The sequence below is a fragment of the Myxine glutinosa genome, chromosome 12 (genome assembly GCF_964187855.1).
Source record: "Myxine glutinosa chromosome 12, kmMyxGlut1.1, whole genome shotgun sequence".
NCBI classification, from domain to species: domain Eukaryota; kingdom Metazoa; phylum Chordata; class Myxini; order Myxiniformes; family Myxinidae; genus Myxine; species Myxine glutinosa.
Window position 1 is genome coordinate 9,290,484 of NC_136272.1, and position 22,603 is coordinate 9,313,086.

General features: G+C 46.5%; 1 protein-coding gene across 1 annotated transcript in view; it reads right to left on the reverse strand.

Moving 5' to 3' along the window:
• Positions 1 to 22,603, reverse strand: part of LOC137438238 (ATP-binding cassette sub-family C member 2-like) — a 124,770-nt gene that overhangs the window by 10,865 nt on the left and 91,302 nt on the right. The window contains exons 18-20 of the mRNA XM_078766457.1: positions 22,008 to 22,163; positions 21,304 to 21,503; positions 4,687 to 4,813 (exon numbers count right to left, since the gene is read on the reverse strand). Of these exons, the coding sequence (XP_078622583.1) occupies positions 4,687 to 4,813; positions 21,304 to 21,503; positions 22,008 to 22,163 (483 nt within the window). The remainder of the gene's footprint in view (positions 1 to 4,686; positions 4,814 to 21,303; positions 21,504 to 22,007; positions 22,164 to 22,603) is intronic.

A 22,603-nucleotide genomic window follows, 5' to 3' on the forward strand; every position in this document is an offset into this window, starting at 1 on the left:
CGCCGAGAAGGTGGGCCGCGTTAGGGCCGGGAAGCCGGCGAGGAGGCGGGTGAATGCGTCCGCTGCCGGAAGCGTACAGACCAACGTGGCCGGAACCGAATCGTTCGGCAAGCCGCTTGGCAAGCCGCTCGTTGAGCTGGGCAACGCACATGCGAGCGAGCTGAACGTCTCGGCCTGGACAAGCCGTCTGCGCTTGACGTCGACCAGGAGCCCATTAGCGCACAGGAAGTCCGCGCCAAGCAGTGCCATGGGCACGTCGGCGGTGACGAACGTCCATCGGAAAACCTGCCCTCCAAACCGCAGAGAGAGGCAGCGTTTTCCGTACGTACGGATGGGCGTCCCGTTCGCGGCAAGCAGCGCGGGGCCCCCACCCGCGGCGTGCTTGTCTGACGTGCCGGCGGGAATGACACTCACCTGTGCTCCCGTGTCGCACAGGTAACGGCGCCCGGAGAAGGTGTCCGTTATGAACAGCAGGCTGCTCGAACGGCCGGCGCTCATCGCCACAATTGAGCGCCGGCCCGGGCGTTTCCCGACCCGTTGAAGGAGCACGGCGGATGACACCGCCGAGCTTCGTGGCCGAACTTGGCGTGGAACCAGCACCAGGTGGTGGAGCTGGAGGAGCGCGGCTGGCTCTGCCAGGCCGGTGGAGTCGACGGGTTTCCCCGCGGTGGCGGTTTTCGCCGCGGCGGTGGGCGGGGCGTGGCGGCGTTCACGAGGTGCGTATCAGCATGCTGCTGAACATCAGCGTGCTGCTGAACATCAGCGCGCTGCTGAACATCAGCGCGCTGCTGAACATCAGCGCGCTGCTGAACATCAGCGTCGAATGCCGTGACGGCCACGCCGACGCTCGCCCGCGTGTCCGAAACGGCGAAGTACTTGTCCGCCTCGGCCGCCAATGCTCGGGGTTCCGTTAGCCCGGTCCCGGCCAACGCGAGGCGAACCTGCGCTGGAAGTTGGCGACGGAAAAGCGCCCGGAATAGCGAACCGGGGGCTTCGTCGCCCAACAGTGACAGCATATGGTCCATTCGGACCGACGGGCGCGTCTCACCGAGCTCGGGGAGATCCAGGAGGCGGTCGGCCCGTGCGTCGTCCGTGAGGCTGAACGTGGCTAGGAGTAGCCGCTTGAGTGCCTCGTACTTGTGGCCTTTCGGTGGGTGGCGAAGGACGGACACAACTCGAGCGGCCGTGCCGGGCCCGAGGGAGGCGACGACGTGGCAATAGCGCGTGTCATCGCCGGTGAGGTGCCGAAGCTGAAATTGGGCTTCGGCCTGGACGAACCAGACTTCGGCCTGAGCCTCCCAAAATTCCGGAAGTTTGACGAAGTCGGCCATGGCGATGGCGTCGCGTGTGGAAGGATCGCTCCGGCAGATCCAACGTCGAGGGTCACCAGTAAAGCGCGGCGTTACGCGCGCTGCTTGTGAGCAAGGAGGAAGCGGACAAGCGGTAACATATAAACGTCTTTATTGTAAGACTACACTGTAACACTGAAATGTTCCGGGCTGGTCGCCCGGTGTATATCATGAGGCCACGCCTACCCCTCGGGCGTGGCCACCGCCCACTTGGTGCGTGGAATGATGTCACCACGCCAGTGGGCTTTTGTGTCCGCCACAGATCCGTATTTACGCAGGACACGCGTTTCAGAATCACGTGATGACATCATGGCGTAAATGGATTACATTTAGTCATTTATCTGCCGAACCGCTGAATCGATTTTGACGCTGTAAACGTCATCGTGTAGCCTGCAGCTCTCTCGGCCTTCTGGTTGCTTCACACAAACCCGACAAAGAACGTCTTCGTTTCAATAAATGACAATATCCAGCCGATTGGATTCATGACGTCACGGCACACAAAACTACTCATATCTTTGGAACGGCTGGTTGAATTTGGACAAACTAAACGTAGTTTTGTAGGGGAGAACCGTGCGCGAACGTCGATACCAATGGCGACCTTACAGACCCGTATTTCGCGAGATAGCGCGCCGGCCTGGCAACATGCATACATTATATGGCTTCTCACTCTCGAAATCGTGTTTTCGGCGAGAACGTGACGTCACGGCTCACTTAATGGCAATTATCTCATCTTGGCGCCGCCTCAAGTATACGCGAATACTTGAGGTGGCGTGGCATTGTTTATGTTTAATGTGCTATATAATTTATGATGTGCTCTATATTATATAGACAGCGCGCGCTGTTGGCGGCACCGTTGGAAATTTGAAAAAAAAAAAAATTGTTGACGCGCAGGGTCAAAATTGATGCGCGCGCTGACCAGAGACCGGAAATATATTTTTCTCGGCCTAACCTCCATCCACCTTTGGTGGTGGAGGTAACTAGAACGGTACTCTTCGACGTCAGGACATCGACCGATATGCCTCCGCCCACATTATTACATCATTATAATACTTGTACCAAGTTTGAATTGGATCACTTCAGCTGTTCTCAAGTTATAGACTTATTACGGACTTTGACCCTTGACCTTTGCCCCGAAAATCCTAATCAGTTAATCTTTACATCATACATACCTGTACCAAGTTTGAATTAGATCACTTTAGCCATTCTCAAGTTATAGACATATTAGAGACTTTGACCTTTGACCTCTTGACCCCAAAATCTAATCAGTTCATCTTTACATCACTCTACATAAGTGTACCAAATTTGGTCAGAATCCCTTCACTGGTTCACAAGTTATCACGGTTACAGGATTTTTACCTAACATGACCTCTGACCTTTGGCCTTTGACCTCGTGACCCCAAAATCTAATCAGTTCATCTTTACCTCCTCATACATACCTGCACTAAGTTTGACTAAGATCCCCTCAGCCTTCTCAAGTTATCGTGGAAACGAAAACCTATCATGGACGGACAGTCAAACGGACAACCTGAAAACATAATGCCTCTGGCGACTTCGGTACAACAACAACAACATGCATTTTAAAGGCCATTTTCCCGACTAGAGCGGGGGTTAGCCTTGCGGTCCCCATGACAATCTTCTCCATTTTGCCCTATTTTCTGCATCTCTCCTTGTTAACCCCCTTGCCCGCATTTCTTCGTCGACCATCTTTAGCCAAGTCTTTCTCGGTCTTCCCCGTCCTCTACTTCCTTCCACATTCATTTCCATCACTCTTCTCAACCAGTCACTTTCATCCTTCCTCAACACATGACCAAACCATCTCAACCTGTTCCTCTTCACAGCATCAATCACAGGCTCTATTCCCATCATCTTTCGCAATTCATCATTTGTCTTCCTCTCTCTCAACGATACTCCGCACATCCGTCGAACCATTCACATTTCCACCCTTTCCAACCTTCGTTGCTGCTCTACGTTCATTACCCATGTCTCGCTCCCATAAATCATAACACTTATCAGTTATCACACATGCAGCATACACCTTTCCCTTCAGCTTCAACGACACTCCCCTCATCATCAGCACGCCACTCAGTTCCTGAAACTTCTTCCATGCACATCTCACTCCAGCAACCGTTGCCGAGTCTGATCCACCTTCTCCATTCAGCATGTCTCCGAGGTATCAAAATGTTTTCACACCTTCCAGCTTCACGGCGTCTCCAAGATCCATCTCAGCATTTCCTCCATCTGCAGCTCCCTCTGTGCACACCTTACATTTGAATGTAGCTGCCACACTGGTTAATGACCCTCTCAGACCACTAAATTTTTGGTGAACCCACTCAGCGCACATTGTACATTGAATGGAATTCACTCCGACACCCTTCCTACACACAGCACAGGGCCACTTCCCAGTTCTTTCCACCTCACCACATGCTTTACCACTTGCCATCACCTTCGTCTTTCCGATATTCACCTTCAGACCTTTTGTCTCCATACATTCCTTCCACTTGTTCATCTTTTCCTTCAGTCCATCCATACTTTCCGCGATCAACACCAGATCATCTGCATACAACAACTCCCACGGTAAACCCTCCTTTACGTTCTGAGCCAGCACCTCCATCACAGCTACAAATAGTAGTGGACTTAGTACCGACCCCTGTTGCACTCCCACCTTCACCTCAAACTCACCACTGTTCCCGTCCTTCGTCCTTCCAGCTGTGCACGCTCTTTTGTACATTGCCATCACTACTCTGATCAACCATTCCTCCACTCCTAACTTCCTCAATGGCCATGTCAATACTTTGCGTGGAACCCTATCGAATGCTTTCTCCAGATCAACAAACCCCAAAAAACAACTTCTTCCTCTTCTCCATGTACTTCTCCTGCAACTGCCTCACAATGAAAAGCGTGTCTGTCGTTCCTCTTCCTGGCATAAATCCAAACTGCATTTCGTCAATCTTCACTTTCTTCTTTATCCTCCTCTCCAACACCCTTTCCAATACCTTCATTCCATGCTCCAATAACTTTATCGCTCGGTCCGAGCCACACTCGAGGGTCACCTTTCCCCTTGTATAGAGGGACGAGGGTACTCAGTTCCCAATCCACTGGAATGCGGCCTTCTTTCACCACCAGATTACAGATCTGTCATTCTTCATCTTTCCATGTCATCATTGTCATCTTTACCTCCTCATACATACCTGCACTAAGTTTGACTAAGATCCCCGCAGCCTTCTCAAGTTATCGTGGTAACGAAAACCTATCATGGACGGACAGTCAAACGGACAACCTGAAAACATAATGCCTCTGGCGACTTCGGTAACTGAGGCATAAACATGTACAAACGCACATTGAGAGCATAAGAGATGGAAAGACCGACGATACCACCCATCAAGCTCTGACGGGACAGCACAGCGAAGAGCATTGCAAAGAACACAAACAGCGTGCCCACCAGCTCCAGACGAATTGCCAGCCATCTGCATAGAAAAACAACATGCAATGACATCAAATGATGGTGATTGGGTTGTATCAATTACTAAAGAAACACTTAAGGGATGATCAAGGAAGGTTTCTTGAAATATACAAAAAGCAGAATGTTGATTGGTTGGGATCAGTGGGGAGGGCACCCCAAGACAACCATTACCGACCATGGAAAGGTTATAATTTGGCCGGATGTACTTGTATATCTGTTGTCATGCATTTGTGAGAGTTTGGAATGTACAACATATGATATTTGTGCTCCAGGGAGAAATACCATCTCCACTTGAAAATTTGAAATAATCCAACAGATGATTTATTTTTGAAGAATATAGGTGCCAGGTATTTTGTATACAGAGTTGAGGCTCGTGGAAGAGGTATACATAGAACACTAAACGGATCAAGACGTAACAGGACAAAAGGAACAGTAGAGAGAGAAGTAGGAGGAAAGGGAGAGAAAGGAGGGGGGGGGGGGGGACCAACAACACTAACGACAGGGTTCAAGGACAAAATAGGGGGAGACTTGGTCAAACAATGGGGTGGGGAGGAATGGGGTTGAGGGAGGATGCATTGGGTGTACAAAATGGCTCCAGAAGCAAACTCTCAGGAAGGAAAAGCTGGAAATTTGGAAGGTGGGCTTGAGGTTGGGGGTTAAAGTGCAATTATAAAAAATAAAAAAGTTGAATAATCCAATTAGTGGGGCGGCTTAGCCCAAATATTCAAAAGAATTGTGCATTTTGTGAAACAAGCACCAAATTTGGCACAAATGTACATTAATATGTTGCGAACATTTTCAGATATTGGGCCACTTGAAATTCCATAATTTTTTTTTTCAAATTTTTTCAAATTTCGTAATTTCAAATTTTTCGGGTGACACCGTCACAATTTCGGTCTTCGAGGCCGGCCGATAGGCAAAGTGTGACCGGAAGGGACGAGGTTCTCCTGACCACGTGGCCCTCGATCTGGGAAGCGAGAGGCGTTCCATTAGTGGACGTGCCCCTCACGCCCGACTTTTGGGCGGCCCCGGCAGGCCGTTTGTTTTGACGTTCCGTGACAGGCCCCGCACCCCCACCTCCGGGCCGACCGGAAGCTTGTGCTGAGTACATCATACCTGAACAACTCAGTGAGGCAGAACACAGCAGTGCACACCAGGGTGACCCCTTCAGTGCATAAACCAATTAACCTGTCCACTGCAGGGCATATAGAAATGAAGTTATTTTCTGCATATTATAATAATATAAGTTCAGTTTTATATAACAATTTCTGTTATCACCACTACCACTACAACTACCACTACTACAAGCTTTGTCTGGAATTTTGTGGACTAACAGACAAACAGACATACAGACAAGCTGGGATCAAAACATTACCTCCTTCCACCATTGAGTGTAGAGGTAAACATCATGGAAATTATATCATGCCCTAGATTTAATTCATGCTTACCCGTGTATTTGCTTCACTGGTTCACAAGGTCTTTTGCATACATGTAATTCAGACTCTCGTCTTCATTGCTGACCACACAATGTTCGCAACATATTAATGTACATTTGTGCCAAATTTGGTGCTTGTATCACAAAATGCACAATTCTTTTGAATATTTGGGCTAAGCCGCCCCACTATATCGGCCGGCCTCGAAGACCGAAATTGTGACGGTGTCACCCGAAAAATTTGAAATTACGAAATTTGAAAAAATTTGAAAAACAAATTACGGAATTTCAAGTGGCCCAATATCTGAAAATGTTCGCAACATATTAATGTACATTTGTGCCAAATTTGGTGCTTGTATCACAAAATGCACAACAGGTTTGCTATGCTGCTACACTAAATGTAGATTTTTTCCAATTAAACAGGGTCAATACCCCTGGCACTCACCTGGTAGAATAAAAAGTATACTGCACTGACTAAAGGTATTTTAAACCAATTTCAATGCTTGCTAGAAGGCAGGGCAGCAAGTACAATCATACCAACATAATCATAAGACTTTAAATAAACAAAAATTTGGAGGGCAAACAAAAAAACTGTCCTACCTGCCACTTCAGCATCTCCCATGCATGTATTATTTTTATAATTAATAAATCTCTTGTACACTGTCCGAGTTCGACCAGGTGCTTATTAAACCCACAACAGATGGCGACGAGGATGGGATCTAGCCCGGAGGGGAGAGGGACTGGGTTGTTTCTCGATGGCAGCAAGTTTTCCGGGCGCCCACGAAATGGTGAGAACTTTTTCGGTAGAATGGTAACTTCTGCCGCAATTGAGTGAAGGATCCTGTCTTGGCTTTATCTCTGGCGCAGATTCAAATGAAAGTTAAAGGGGAACGGACAGGGTGCAGAGATTTATTTGTTTAAAATAAGGAGGTAAGATACAAGTGGCTTGGGGCCTGAGCACTTGAGTGTTTCCAGGCTTCCTGGACACTCGGACACACTATGAGTGTTTCAAAGAGACAGCCTTGAAAGAAAGTCTGGACACTCGCACGTGTGGGAGGTCTGGCAGGAGTGTCACAGTTGGATGTGTTGCGAATGTCTCTTAAAGGGACAGGTAGTACCGGTACACTCGGACGCTCGCTGCACTCTGCCTTGAGGACCTGAACGACAGCAACATTCTACGGGTATTGCCGTGCACCCATCAGTGGAGGAAGCCGGATAAGGGGAGCCTCCTTTAACCTAACGGGTTGCGGAGTAAGGGAAGAATACCAGTAAGATGGGGAATGAACAAGGAACATCTGGTGAAAGGAGAAGAAAAATGATCACCAAATCTAAGGTACACTGGAAGCGATTCGGCTGGTGGGCTGAGAAATTTCTCCGTCGAGAAGACGATAGGTAGGTAGGACAGGGGATTCAGTCAGATCGGGCACTCAAATGAAATGTGAGGTAGGTTTTGGATATTTTGGAAACATGATGTTCCTGAGACGTGTGCTACACAGATGAGATCCCTCCCCATGAAGTCCCCACGAAGCATGAAGTCCAAGGAGGCCTCTCCACATCTGGGAACAAGGTACGACACATTGATTCGGATGATTCGTGTGAAGTTGAGTGTCTGGCTACCAAAGTTAGCCGAACCCAGCTCGTTCTATAATGAATGTGAGCTTAATGTATGGATTCGTGAATACAGTATTAGCAATCGGATATTATTGTCTATTATTGTCGTATTGTGGTATTAAGCCTGGTGTTGGCTTAGCGGTTAGGGTGCCGGCTTGGGATCCTAGGATCCTGGGTTCGAATCCCAGTCGATCGCTGAATTAATGCCAGGGGGGGTTGCCTCAGCCTGTCATCCTTCCGAGGTCGGGAAATTGAGTCCCAGCTTGCTGGGATGAATGATCATGGTGTGTACCCGGAATTCAGAATAGGTACACCGTATCCCTGCGCACCGTAAGAGCGTGACCAAGGGTTGGTGTCAGGAAGGGCATCTGGCCATAAAAACATTGCCTCAAACAGGGAACCATGATTGTCATGGGGCCCGCAAGGCTAACCACCACTCTAGCAGGGAAAATGGCCTTAAAACGCTCATTCATTTATTCATGGTCGTATTATTGTATTGAATACAGTATTATTGTCGCGAGCAGCCGTCGGGTGGGAGGTGTTTATGGCCCTACCTTCCTCCCTCGCACGGATCAGCAGGCGATCGGAGTGGACAGTCTGGTTCCCTTGGCAATGAGCCACGAGCCAGCAGGGAATCACAAAAGAAAGGAATGCGCATTTAATTGCTGTGTATTCGGACCGGAAGTGGAGCGATCACTTGCCCTGAACCCTGGCATCAAGTTTTGTTTTGAATTGATCTCATGCGCACTGTACGCAGCGATTGCTGGACTTGTCAAATAAAGGTGCGATCAGCTTTGGCTTCGTGTTGAATACAAAAATAGGAACGTGGCAAATCGGAGAGACGTGAAGGGCCAGTCTCCCTTGGAGCCGTCGTTCACTGGCGAGCATATGTAATACGTAGATGGACTGCAGGAACGTACATACCAAGGTACTTTATAAGGGTGCGGCTGTGCCGCTGATGCAGTGCCCCCTGCGTGTTAGGACAGAATTTACAATTTGTGCCAAGGGTGCCGGCGATAGCTCGCCTACTCTTTGTGAGGGACACCGGCGGGGCGAGTGCTGGCAGACGGGATGCCTATTTAACGTCTATCCGAGGGATGGATCACACATTGTTGGGTCGCCCTGCCTGTGAAACATTGGGATGACAGTTTATTGTGGGGTGCATAAGGTGTGTGAAGGAGGTTAAAATGGTGACACACCCAGACTTTGGGTTCTAGACCTGTGAATGCTCTGGGTTGAGATTCGTCACATGTACCATTGATGTGTGCTGAGTGCGCATGCGCTGAGTTTTTGAAGGGGGATGACGTCATTGTGTTGGATCGCTTTCAATGTCAGAAGGTGACAGGGGAAATGTCAGAATTGTAACACCTTTGCAGAAAATGTAATGCAGGTAATTGTGGTTTAATTGTGGTTATGGTTTCGCCCCTGTCTGTCTGTCCGGCTGTGTTCGTGCAGCCGGCAACGGAGTTATGTTGATGGAACACGGATTTCAAAGAGGACGCGTACAGAAAGGCGGGAGCAGGGACACGGAGGGGACAAAGCTGCAAAACCACGAGTTCTGTGGAACGATTTTTTAGGAAGGATAAATTGAGCTTGAGTACTCTCGTGGGCTGGAGCGACTTGCTGAGTGATTTATGATCAAGACGAGTCCCTCAAAGGACCACCAGCTGTTCAAGAGAGACCCTAAACCTGTTCCATAACACTCCATCTCCTGTTGGCTGGTTCAGTCGGGGCAGGATGTGAGAGCGGAAATCATGCCAAGTGGGGAGAGGTTGGAGTGGTATTGATGTTTGCGTAAAGTGATTCAGTTCACGTGGTGTGCATAAGGTGTGAAAATATTATGAATGTGACTTTGTGGACAGTCTGATAATGTCTAGACAGGTGAGCCTGCAGGGGAGATTGCGGCGGCCTGCGGTTTGATTCTCACATGTTGTGGGATTCTCATGCATGGTCATGTTAGTATTTGATGTTATCGAGTTAGAGTGATAGAGGTTGGAGTGCGGAATTGTGAGCTGGTGGACAAGACCATCCCCTCCCTCCCCCCCCCCCTCCTCCCCGACAAGACATTTTGAGATGGTTTGAGATTTCTACTCTAAGATTGAAGTTGCGGTAAACATGTGCATTCTAAACCTAGGGTGGGCAAGGTGACCTTCGAGTAATATGTGTTAGTTGTTGAGATCATGAACAAGATTGCGTGTGCGGTTGGGCATCTTGTGTGATTTGGCAGGGAACACACTGTTTTGTTTCTCTGTGAGGGGGGCTTTGTCTGGTGGCTAGTGTTACTGTCCTACACGCCACTTCAGCATCTCCCATGCATGTATTATTTTTATAATTAATAAATCTTTTGTACACTGTCCGAGTTTGACCAGGTGCTTATTAACCCCATGACATGCGTTCTCCTTCTGACGAAGACTCGTCATTGTCAGGCTCAATTCCATTGGTACAGTGACCATTCAAGGTGGACAATAGCAACACGACAAAAAGCTTTGTATACTTGCTTCTTCACATCTCACCTTTTCCTTTTTTCCATTATTCCTACAATATTCCCATAATAATCACATATTCAACTTTTGTTCGTTTCCTCTATTACTTGGAACTAGCCAAAACCCATGGAACATCCACGGAAGGGAGGATGTGGTGTATGGATAGAGTGTACCATTATGGATGGCATAGGGGATTTGCTTGTCCGAGTAAGAGTTAGGAAGAAAGATGAGAATGAAGAGTGCGTATATGAACAACGTATTTATTGCAATCTACTTAAATGACAACGCTATGATATACTTTTGAAAAATGAATAGATTCGTAATAGGAATCGGCATAGCACCACTCTGGCCACACTGGCGCAGTGGTATGTGTCACTGGAAAGGAACAGCAGTAGAACCATAGACTTAAAAAAAAATGAACGGATTAGTAAATCGACTGGAATTAGCCCCATACTGGCGCATTGGTAAGCGTCAATGTCAAGGCAGAGCAGGAGGAATATAATACAATGAACGCAGTATCAGAGGTTGAAATTATTTTAAAACTTCTGGATAAACAATGTTTGGGGTAATAGTCAAGCCTCCGACGACTCCTTGCGTACTCGTATTATCAACCTTGATATACACATCTTTGAACGACCGTGCTCTTGAACATGCCACATATAACTGGCCATGGGAGAAGACAGGAGCAGGCAAATAGATACCCAGTTTACGGAATGTTTGGCCCTGGGCTTTATTTATGGTCATTGAATATGCCAGGCGAACAGGAAACTGAGTTCGCTGTAGAACGAAGGGTAAACTGGCATCAGATGGGGCCAGTCTGATACGGGGTATAAGAGCTCGTTGTCCCTGGTGGGGTTGGCCCTGGGCTTTATTTATGGTCATTGAATATGCCAGGCGAACAGGAAACTGAGTTCGCTGTAGAACGAAGGGTAAACTGGCATCAGATGGGGCGAGTCTGATACGGGGTATAAGAGCTCGTTGTCCCTGGTGGGCACCTGTTAGTATTTCTGCATTAAGTACGTGAGAATGAAGGTGGTGAAGGCGAAGTCTAGTGCCATTGCAAAGACCTTGACGAATATCGAGATTCCTGAGAAGCATTATAATAGTCCCTGGTTTGAGGCTTAGACGGTGGGGCGGCATCCCCGAAGGTGTTATGCTGTTGAGAAACTCAATTGGATAGCTCTGAGCCTCTTCATTGTCATCAGAAATGGTGCAATCAGTGCTGTAGTAGACTGTCTTTGGACCAGGAATTCTGTCCAAGACCTCATCATTTAGCTTCAGAGTATGTTCGTTGGTGGGGCTCAGAATAACCGTTTGAGCAAGATTTGCTTCTGACACATCATCGAAAACATAGTCAATTATATTTCCCTTTACAATGTTAAATTTGGAGGGAAGTACGATACATTCCGGGTGAGTGTCGGGCAAAGGCTTGTGAAGTTGACCATTGCCAAGTTCAATCAGCCACTTAGCGAAATCTTGTTGGTCCTCGTTGGCTCGCATGTTTTTCCACAGTTTCACAACAGTACAATGGTGCCAAAGATGAGAACGTTTCAGACAGTTTTTGACAATGACTGCACGCGGCTTTCTCGGGACAACTGGAAGTACCTGTCTGAAGTCACCACTAAGAAGAATTTTTTTTTCCACCCAAGGGAACGTCTGTAGCAGTTATATCTCTCAGTGCTATATCGATGGCATTGAAAGCATGTCAGGGGACCATTGATGTTTCATCAACAATAAACATGGTGACTGATCGAAGCAATTCAGCATGGGCAGAGTTTGGGTCTATATTGCAGGTAGACGTATCAATGATAGGGACTGGAAGCTTGAACAGATTGTGAACAGTCCGACCACCGTTGAGCAGTGTGGCGGCAATGCCTGTCCATGCACTTGAAGCAACTCTGAGATTCTGACCACGGAGAAATGAAATCAACGTATTGTAAAGCATAGTTTTGCCACGACCGCCAGGACCATCGAGAAAATAACAGCGAAGTCGTGGTGGTGATTTACTCTGAACCTCCACCACTGCAGCACACACAGCATCGAATAGCACCTTCTGTTCAGTTTTCAGAAGGGGTATCTGAGCTTTTGCCATTTCAGCGTGTGGAAAGGAACCAGATTCGTAGTCTAATTCGGCTTCGTCTGGGAGATTTGGAAAACCTAAAGCAGCACAAGCAAGACCAGCATTGAGTAATATTGCTTGAACGTGTTGCAGACCACGCAATTCAGCCACTTGTAAATCACTGGAACGACGAAAGTCCTCAATGAGCGATTCTCTGTGCTTTAGCCAAAGTGTCACTGGATCTTGTGGCTGACAATGGATGCATATTGTGGCAAAGAGGGACCTCAATTCACAAGGCATTCGGAATGAAGAAGCCTGTGTTAGTGCACTGTCCCATTCATCATCGTCTGACAAAAGGTGACGCATAAAATAGGCATCCTTGAATGAAGATGCCATGACGCCACCAACAGTTTTAATGTCATCGAAACAGGAAGCCCCAGGTACATGTAAAAGAAACGAAAGGGGGGGGGGGGGGGGCTGATAATGACCTACCCGACGCCACATGGCCTACGCCATTTGTTGAGATCATGGCCACAACGGAAACACAACAACTGGATAGGTAGGGCCTAGGCCTACGCCTACTTTTCGTCAGTTTCGTCGGCTAAGTACACTTTGTTTTAAGCTTTCAGAAGCTGATGCCTTGGTATGTATTGCTTTATATGATACTGATGGGCTGCTGATCGGTTTCACTTCATTGTAATCACAGTATATGGAAGAAATTATGGTAAACCCGCCTGATGAGGTTAGCGTACACCGCGATCGACGACACCGGCACAAATGCATGCTCTGGATTGTCCACTCAGTGGACGGCTTGCTTTCGCCTTCGCCTGTCCAATCAGCGGATGGCTTGCTTCGCCTTCACCCAGCAGACGCCAATACGATGGCGTCGTATCGGCAGGTAATCGGATGCTTTTGGGCCCCAAAGTCGACTAATTCAGATTTTTCGAGTATGGCTGTACGTAATAAACAAAGAGCGCGTTTGGAAGAAATTATGGGAAACCCACCTGATGAGGTTAGCGTACACCACGATCGACGACACCGGCACAAATGCATGCTCAGGATTGTCCACTCAGTGGACGGCTTGCTGTCGCCTTCGACTGTCCAATCAGCGGACGGCTTGCTTCGCCTTCACCCAGCAGATGCCAATAAGATGGCGTCGTATCGGCAGTTAATCGGATGCTTTTGGGTCCCAACGTCGGCTAATTCAGATTTTTCGAGTATGGCTGTACATGATAAACAAAGAGCGCGGTTCGTAGATCGTAAATCCATTCGTGCCGTGGGCATCGGGTCACTGGGTGCGGCGTAAAAGGGATAACAAAGTCGAGTCCTTATGCTATTATTATATAGACTCGCCGAAACCCGTGGAACATCCACGGAAGGGAGGATGTGGTGTCTGGATAGAGTGTACCTTTATGGATGGCATAGGGGATTTGCTTGTCCGAGTAAGAGTTAGGAAGAAAGATGAGAATGAAGAGTGCGTATATGAACAACGATCGCCGACACCGGCACAAATGCATGCTCTGGATTGTCCACTCAGTGGACGGCTTGCTTTCGCCTTCGCCTGTCCAATCAGCGGACGGGTCGCTTCGCCTTCGCCCAGCAGACGCCAATACGATGGCGTCGTAAGATGACGTCGTATCGGCAGTTAATCGGATGTTTTGGGCCCCAGCGTCGGCTAATTCAGATTTTTCGAGTATGGCTGTACGTGATAAACAAAGAGCGCGGTTCGTAGATCGTAAATCCATTAGTGCCGTGGGCATCGGGTCACTGGGTGCGGCGTAAAAGGGATAACAAAGTCGAGTCCTTACGCTATAATTATATAGACTAGCCGAAACCCGTGGAACATCCACGGACGGGAGGATGTGGTGTATGGATAGAGTGTACCATTATGGATGGCATAGGGGAGCGCTCATGGGATCTTCTTCTTCCGTTAAGCTCCAATTTTTTCTCTTTAAGTTAAGTCCAATCAGTCCTCTCTCCTCGAAGTGCTCAGGCCATGCCTTCCCGCTCTCATACTTTTATTTCCGTTCGGTGTAGAAAGAGATTGACATATCGTTCGTCTGTTTTCAGCTCGTTATCTTTAAGCTTCCTTACGTCTCGCCACCTGCTACACCTCTCTGAGTTACGAGGATTTATGCAACGCACCCCGAGTATCACAACGTCACTCCATTTAACTTTATTAAAATGACGATAAAGACGTGAAACCCATGGAACATCCACAGAAGGGAGGATGTGGTGTATGGATAGAGTGTACCATTATGGATGGCATCGGGGAGGGCTCATGGGATCTTCTTCTTCCGTTATGCTCCAATTTTTTCTCTTTAAGTTAAGTCCAATCAGTCCTCTCTGTTCGAAGTGCTCAGGCCATGCCTTCCCGCTCTCATACTTTTATTTCCGTTCGGTGCAGAAAGAGATTGACATATCGTTCATCTGTTTTCAGCTCGTTATCTTTAAGCTTCCTTACGTCTCGTCTCACCACCCGCTACACCTCTCTGAGTTACGAGGATTTATGCAACGCACCCCGAGTATCGCAACATCACTCCATTTAACTTTATTAAAATGACGAAAAAGACGTTTCCTTATATATCCTAATTTAAAATGTTCCAGGGAATAAAAGGACCATTTGGTTCACACCACCCATGTTCACACCACTCGACTGTCCAATCAGCAGACGGCTCGCTTCGCCTTCGCCCAGCAGACGCCAATACGATGGCATCGTAAGATGGCGTCGTATCGGCAGTTAATCGGATGCTTTTGGGCCCCAACGTCGGCGAATTCAGATTTTTCGAGTATGGCTGTACATGATAAACAAAGAGCGCGGTTCGTAGATCGTAAATCCATTAGTGCCGTGGGCATCGGGTCACTGGGTGCGGCGGAAAAGCGATAACAAAGTCGAGTCCTTATGGTATTATTATATAGACTTGCGGGGTCACCCGTGGGAATCCCACGGGCATGGATGTGTGAGACATTTCGACATATTGAGTTAGATGCTGCATCTGCACATTCAGTTATATAAAATGGTTACTGGCAATTGATCACATCCACAAATGATGTAATCCACACAATTTATGTACTTTACATAACGTTAATAGGAATACATGCCCGTATAGATGGGAAATACAGTTTGTTTGAAATAAATCACAAATATCAGAAGAAAGTTTTTAAAATTTAGAACTATTCTCACTCAGAGTTAAACATCACCGTAATATTATGCGGTTGCTTCAACGTTTTCGGTGAATTATATGTCATTCCCATCTACACGGGCATGTATTCCTATTAACGTTATGTAAAGTACATAAATTGTGTGGATTACATCATTTGTGGATGTGATCAATTATTGCCAGTAACCATTTTATATAACTGAATGTGCAGGCGCAGCATCTAACTCAATATGTCAAAATGTCACACACATCCATGCCCGTGGGATTCCCACCCGTGGGAATCCCACGGGCATGGATGTGTGCGACGAATTTTAAATATATGTCGACTGTTATTTTAGGCGGTGTATTTTCGTTTGTCATCATGGCGCGATTTAAAAATAAATATCTCTGCATTTTCCTCTCCAATACCTCCTCACACTTTACACACACACCGGCCCATGTTTACATATACACACACCCACACACACGTACACCCACACACACGCAAATATGTATACACATATATACATCTACACACACACACACACACACACACACACACACACACACACACACACACACACACACACACACACACACACACACACACACACGTCCCACATGTATATATCCCATATCCCACATGTATATACATGTTTAAAGTGTACGTGCCCTTCCCCCCTCCCCCGCCCGGCAACACTGGGTACTTCTACTGGTAACTAATAAAATAAAAACGAAGAAATATCTCTCGGTTTCATGAAACTCAGTGGAATTGGATGAAATTCGCTCGGTGAATTCACTCGGTGTATTCGGTTCGGCTCGGTTCACTCGGTTTAAAGAAAAAGCGATAATGTCGACATGTTGCTGACTGTCATGTTGGGCGGTGTATGATACTTGTTGGCTGTTGGGCGGTGTTGGGCGGTCATATGGTGGCGGAATATTCGAAGAAGATTTCCTGAACCATATTTTACTTCTGGCTAATAATGTTGAATGAAATAAAAACGAAGAAATATATGTCGTTTTGTGACGACTGTCATCAAAAGTAAACGGTGAATTCACTCGGTTTATTCGGTTCGGCTCGGTTCACTCGGTTTAAAGAAAAAGCGATAATGTCGACATGTTGCCGTCTGTCATGTTGGGCGGTGTATGATACATGTTGGGCGGTGTATGATACATATTGGGCGGTTGTTGGGCGGTGTATGATACATATTGGGCGGTTGTTGGCGGTTGGGCGGTGGGCGGTGATATGGTGTATTTTTAAAAATATATCTCTGCATTTTCCCGCGTTGCTGACACCGAGTCGTTCTTCATCGACTGTGTCATTCATTTTGGAAATGGAACTTTCCACGCAATGCATGAATTGTCACGAGTCAAGAGGAAGTGTCTCGTCATCATCAAATGACAAATATATTACATTGTGAAAATTAAAGATTTCAAATAAACCTATTTAAAGTGTATGCGCAATATCTAATAAATAAAGAAACGAAGCAATATCTCTCGGTAATTCCCTGAACCATATTTTACTTCCGGATAATAATGTTGAATGAAATAAAAACGAAGAAATATATGTCGTTTTGTGACGACTGTCATCAAAAGTAAATGGTGAATTCACTCGGTTTATTCGGTTCGGCTCGGTTCACTCGGTTTAAAGAAAAAGCGATAATGTCGACATGTTGCCGTCTGTCATGTTGGGCGGTGTATGATACATGTTGGGCGGTGTATGATACATATTGGGCGGTTGTTGGCGGTTGGGCGGTGATATGGTGTATTTTAAAAAATATATCTCTGCATTTTCACACCGAGTCCAAAACCATCGATAAAAATGAATCATGGTGAGTTAGATTGGAGATAAAGGCATGAGAGAGACTCAATGGCCTTGAAGTTACAGGCGTTTGAGAATTCATTTCGTTCTATAAACGGTAACTTTCATGGGATTTTCTTCCCGTTTTTTTTCAACCGAGTCTAAAACTATGTTAGCGACTGTGAAAAATGAAATGATATATCGAATTTGATTTGAAATAAAACTGGGAGAGAGAGAAAGACACCACGGGCCTACAAAACAGGCCTCAAAGCTATGCGGGTTAATAAAATGGTGGATATTTGTTTATAATTATATGAAGCCTCTCCCAGAATGGGTGGAGCTACTCTGCAAACTGAGTAAGCCACACCCCGGACAGACGCCCAACAGACAGACAGACAGAATCATCTACGGCTATTATAATATAGATGCTTGGAATTGCCTCCTTTTCCTATGCACTGCATGGTGATCACACTTTCTCAGTTCTAGGTCATCAGGGAATTGCCTCCTGGCCCCAGTTGATCAAAACTCGGATTATGTAATCACTGGATAAGAGCTATCCTGTGGATAAAATTCTTATCCGAGGGTTAACAAACCGAAGGATAAACGATGGTTGTTCAAAGGGTGGATAATGGTAGGATAGCTATCTGCAGGCTAAAGCCTGGATAAACTTTTGATAGGTACATGGTTTCCCACAAAGCATTGCTGCCGACTGTTGGCAAAACAATCATGGTGGCAGAAGACAGTCTACCTAGAAACAGGAAGGCAAACTTTACCAAACGGGATATGTTGTGTCAGACGACGAGAGTATTGTTACGTTTGTGGGGGTAGATGATGGAATACCATAGTAAAGATAGGACTGTATAGTAATAGCATGGCTCATGGACACGCATGAGACATGTTGATGTATATAAGTAGGGCAACAGGAGTTCAAGATTATTTTTGCATCTTCACACGAGGGATGAAGATGTCTTGCCCTCCTCTACTCCCTGTACACCCACGACTGCGTGGCCACGCACAGCTCCAACTCAGTGAATAGGTTCGCCGACGACACAACAGTGATAGGCCTGATCATCGACAGGGACGAGACGGCCTACAGGAGAGAGGTCAACAACCTGACACAGTGGTGCTAGGAAAACAACCTCTCTCTCAACGTCGAGAAAACAAAGGAGCTGATCGTGGACTTCAGGAAGAGAGGAGAGAGGCTGGACCCCATCGCCATCAATGGGTCTGCTGTTGAGAGAGCCAGCAGCTTCAAGTTCCTCGGCGTCCACATCACAGAGGACCTCACTTGGAACGAGCACACGATTCTAGTGGTGAAAAAGGCTTAGCAAAGCCTCTTCCACCTCAGACGGCTAAAGAAGTTCGGCAAGGGGCCGAATATCCTACGGGCCTTCTACAGAGGCACAATAGAGAGCATCCTGACTGGGTGCATCACTGCCTGGTATGGGGACTGCACTGCCCTCAACCGCAAAGCGCTGAGGTGGGTCGTACAGTCAGCCCAGCGCATCAGTGGATGTGAGCTTAGCTCCATCGAGGATATATACAATAGACAGTGTGTCAGAAAAGCCCGTAAAGATTATTAAAGACCCCAACCACCCCAACCACGGACTGTTTCAGCTGCTGCCGTCTGGCAAGCGGTATCGCAGCCTCAAGGCCCAAACTAACAGGCTAAGAGACAGTTTTTTTTCTTCAGGCAACCAGGCTCATGAACAATGAACACTGATTGCCGGTGACCTGTTGCCTGTTTGACTGCTACACACTACTTATATTTCTATTACTGCCGCTGTTATCACTTTATCACTGTTCATCACTTTATTATTGCTGCTACTTATTATTATTATTGCTGCTATTTACCATTATTATTCTCTACTTACTATTATTATTCTTATGTTATTGCTGCTGTTATCACTTTATTAATGAAAAACTGCTACTTATTATTATTATTAGAGCTGCTACTTACTTTTTATTCTTATTATATATTATTATTGTTGCTATTTCTTATTTTATAATGTTATTTTATTTATTGTTACTGCAAAGTCGAGGAGCCAATATTTAAGAATTTTATTGCCTTATATTTGTATGGGACATGTAATAATAAAGACTCTTGAATTGAATCTTGAATCTTAACTAGATAGGGATTAAGATTAGTTTTCCCACAGTATGTGATTGCCCTCAGTGATTTTTCCCTTCGTTTTTACAACTATAACAAAGCCGGCCATGCAGGGCTTCCATTGGACCTCCACGTATGCCGACAATACCCGAACATTGCCGATTGGCAAGGAAGCCACGCCTTAATGATGCTCATGCCAAGCAAAGCCGGCAGGCCACGCCCCGAAGTTCGTCACTGGTCGAGCAAGAATATGGGGTGATTCAATGGGGCTCGACAATTGGCCAGTGCGACGTCAGAGTGAGAAAATTAAAGGTAGAAGGACCGTTGGAAGAAGAGTCTTTCTCTCTTGGGTTTTTGTGCTGGAGGAGGAGGTTCAGCCATTGTTGTGAGGGCTGGTGAGGAGAGCTTTGTTTGGAGCTGGTGGAACTTTGGCAATTTCGATCATGAGGAGGAGGTCTTGGCGGCGGTTTGTGAGTCTCTTGGTGCTTCGGACAGAGTGGAGAGCGAAAGAGGGCTGTCTTGATCACTTGCTTCACGCCTGGGCATTTGACGCGCAGTGCCGGCGCCATTTCTGGAGCGCTTCCTGCACAAGTGGCTACACCGGCTGCAACAACAACCAAGCTCCTAAAAGCCATTTTGGACCAAAGCAGAGTGCCAGCCGATTAAAAGGAAAACATTTTATTTCTTTATCTTTCCCCTGTGTGTCGTATTTGTGACCGAGTGGAGATAACTCAAAGTAGAATTTTAGTCTTTACTTCAATTTTTATTCCGACACTTTCATTTCCTTGATTTCTATTTTCATTAAATCATTATTGTTTGCATTTTATTTGTCGTGCCGTGTTGTGCCTGTTCATTGTGGGTTTCGGATTAAACCCGTGTGATTCTGTTCAGGTAAGTGCTTGTTTCCTTCAACCCGCGTGCGACGGACCAACCGCCAATTTCGGCTACGCACCACAAAATTAATGACCGTTCTGGCTATTCGTCAAAGGCTGGTGTTCATCGGCTAAGGACGCGACAGTATGTAACGGTCATCAGGAGTACATTTTCTAAAACCGCAACAAATGATGAGAAGAGGAAGGAAGGCATAGTTGGCGATTGCAACAATGCCTTGCATGCCTTTTTGAATTTGACAAACCTACATATACCTTAGTAACCACAGATAAGGCGTTACTTGGACCAGAGACTCAGATAAAGTTTCCGGAAATTCACCAATTATCCAGCAGATAAAGTTATCTAGGCTTTGAGCAATGAAAATTATCTCGTGGATAAATTTTATCTGCCAGTAAATAAGTAATTCATCCACAGGATAACACCTATCCGAGCTTTGAGCAGGTCTCTAGATTTGTGTTAAAAAAAAAACCCCGTCAAAAACATTGACTTCAATTAAGCCCCGGATAGTATTTTGAGTTGGTATTGGCTTAGCAGTTAGGGTGCCGGCTTGGGATCTTAGGATCCTGGGTTTGAATCCCGGTCGATCGCTGAATTAACACCAGGGGGTTGACTCAGCCTGTCATCCTTCCGAGGTCGGCAAATCGAGTTCCAATTCACTGGTAATTCCGTGCGTGTCGCAAAAGGCGACCAACAGGGATGGTGGTAGGAAATGCATCCGGCCATAAAACATTGCTTCAAAAAAGGGGACCACGGTGCCCAAAAAAGGCCAACCCCTGCTCTGCGGGGAAAAATGGCCACGAAAGGTGGTTCTATAGTATTTTGAGTTGGCTGTGCCATGAACATGCAATTGTTTGATTGGTCCATCATGCTTTAATGGATAGCGTTGCTTTGCATCCAGACACTGCAGGAAGCAGTTGCACCAAGCAATATAAATATCAGATACATCGTTAGTGATGATCAGTCGCACCTGTTGGCAACAATCCACAGGTAGACGCTGAGCAGGTTGGTGTCAACAATCTTGCGGTTGTGCTCCAAGAACCTGTCTGCATGTCCGTACGCCCGGATTACAGGCAGCCCCGAGAGGGTCTCTCCAAAGTGGGAGTAAATGGGAGAGCGGGTTACCGAGTCCAACCGTCGCAACTGCCGTGATGTCGCCACATAAAAGCGCTGAGGAAGGTCAGAGATAACAAGTTATGTTAATATTTATGCCCATCTTGAAAATAAAAACAAAAATAGAAAATAACTAAACAGACAGGCCACAGATCGATGGCATTCAAAGACCTGTACAAAGAAGTAGAAGATTGCAAAGACCTGTACAAAGAAGTAGAAGATTGCAAAGACCTGTACAATGAAGTAGAAGATTGCAAAGACCTGTACAAAGAAGTAGAAGATTGCAAAGACCTGTACAAAGAAGTAGAAGATTGCAAAGACCGGCACAAAGAAGTAGAAGATTGCAAAGACCTGTACAAAGAAGTAGAAGATTGCAAAGACCTGTACAAAGAAGTAGAAGATTGCAAAGACCTGCACAAAGAAGTAGAAGATTGCAAAGACCTGTACAAAGAAGTAGAAGATTGCAAAGACCTGTACAAAGAAGTAGAAGATTGCAAAGACCTGCACAAAGAAGTAGAAGATTGCAAAGACCTGCACAAAGAAGTAGAAGATTGCAAAGACCTGTACAAAGAAGTAGAAGATTGCAATGGGAACTGCAACAGCAAGAAATATTGGTGTGGCAATGGTGATAGCTACGATGGTGGAGAGCACTCCAAATGCACAGCTGAGCCAGGAGCGCAGGGCGACGGGGATGACCTGATCAATTGTGTCCATATCCTGCACAGAGAGTCAACCTATCAGCAAACAGAACCATATAAGGGGTTTGACATATGACAAGTCAGGAGACGACGATGGTTCACGAGCGAGCGGTATTCAATGACAAAGGACGGACTATAACCGAAACAGGCCCGGACAGGCCAGGCCTGGAAATGTCAAAACGAAGGTTACCGACCTTGAAATGAGATAGAAAATAATGTATAATCAGTTATGAGGTTAGTTGGCTGCACAATACCGAAAATTCGGTTGAAAAATGAAATGGAATAAATAAAGAAAGAAAGGGGAAAAAAAAAAAAAATGAAACATCGAGCTCCGTGGGGATAGACACATGACATTGGCCTGACCAAATATTCAAACCCCCGTCAGATACCACCAAACCCCTCGGAGAACATGTAGCTTGAACTCGATTACCCCCTAAAAAGACATCTTTTTCGGGCGTG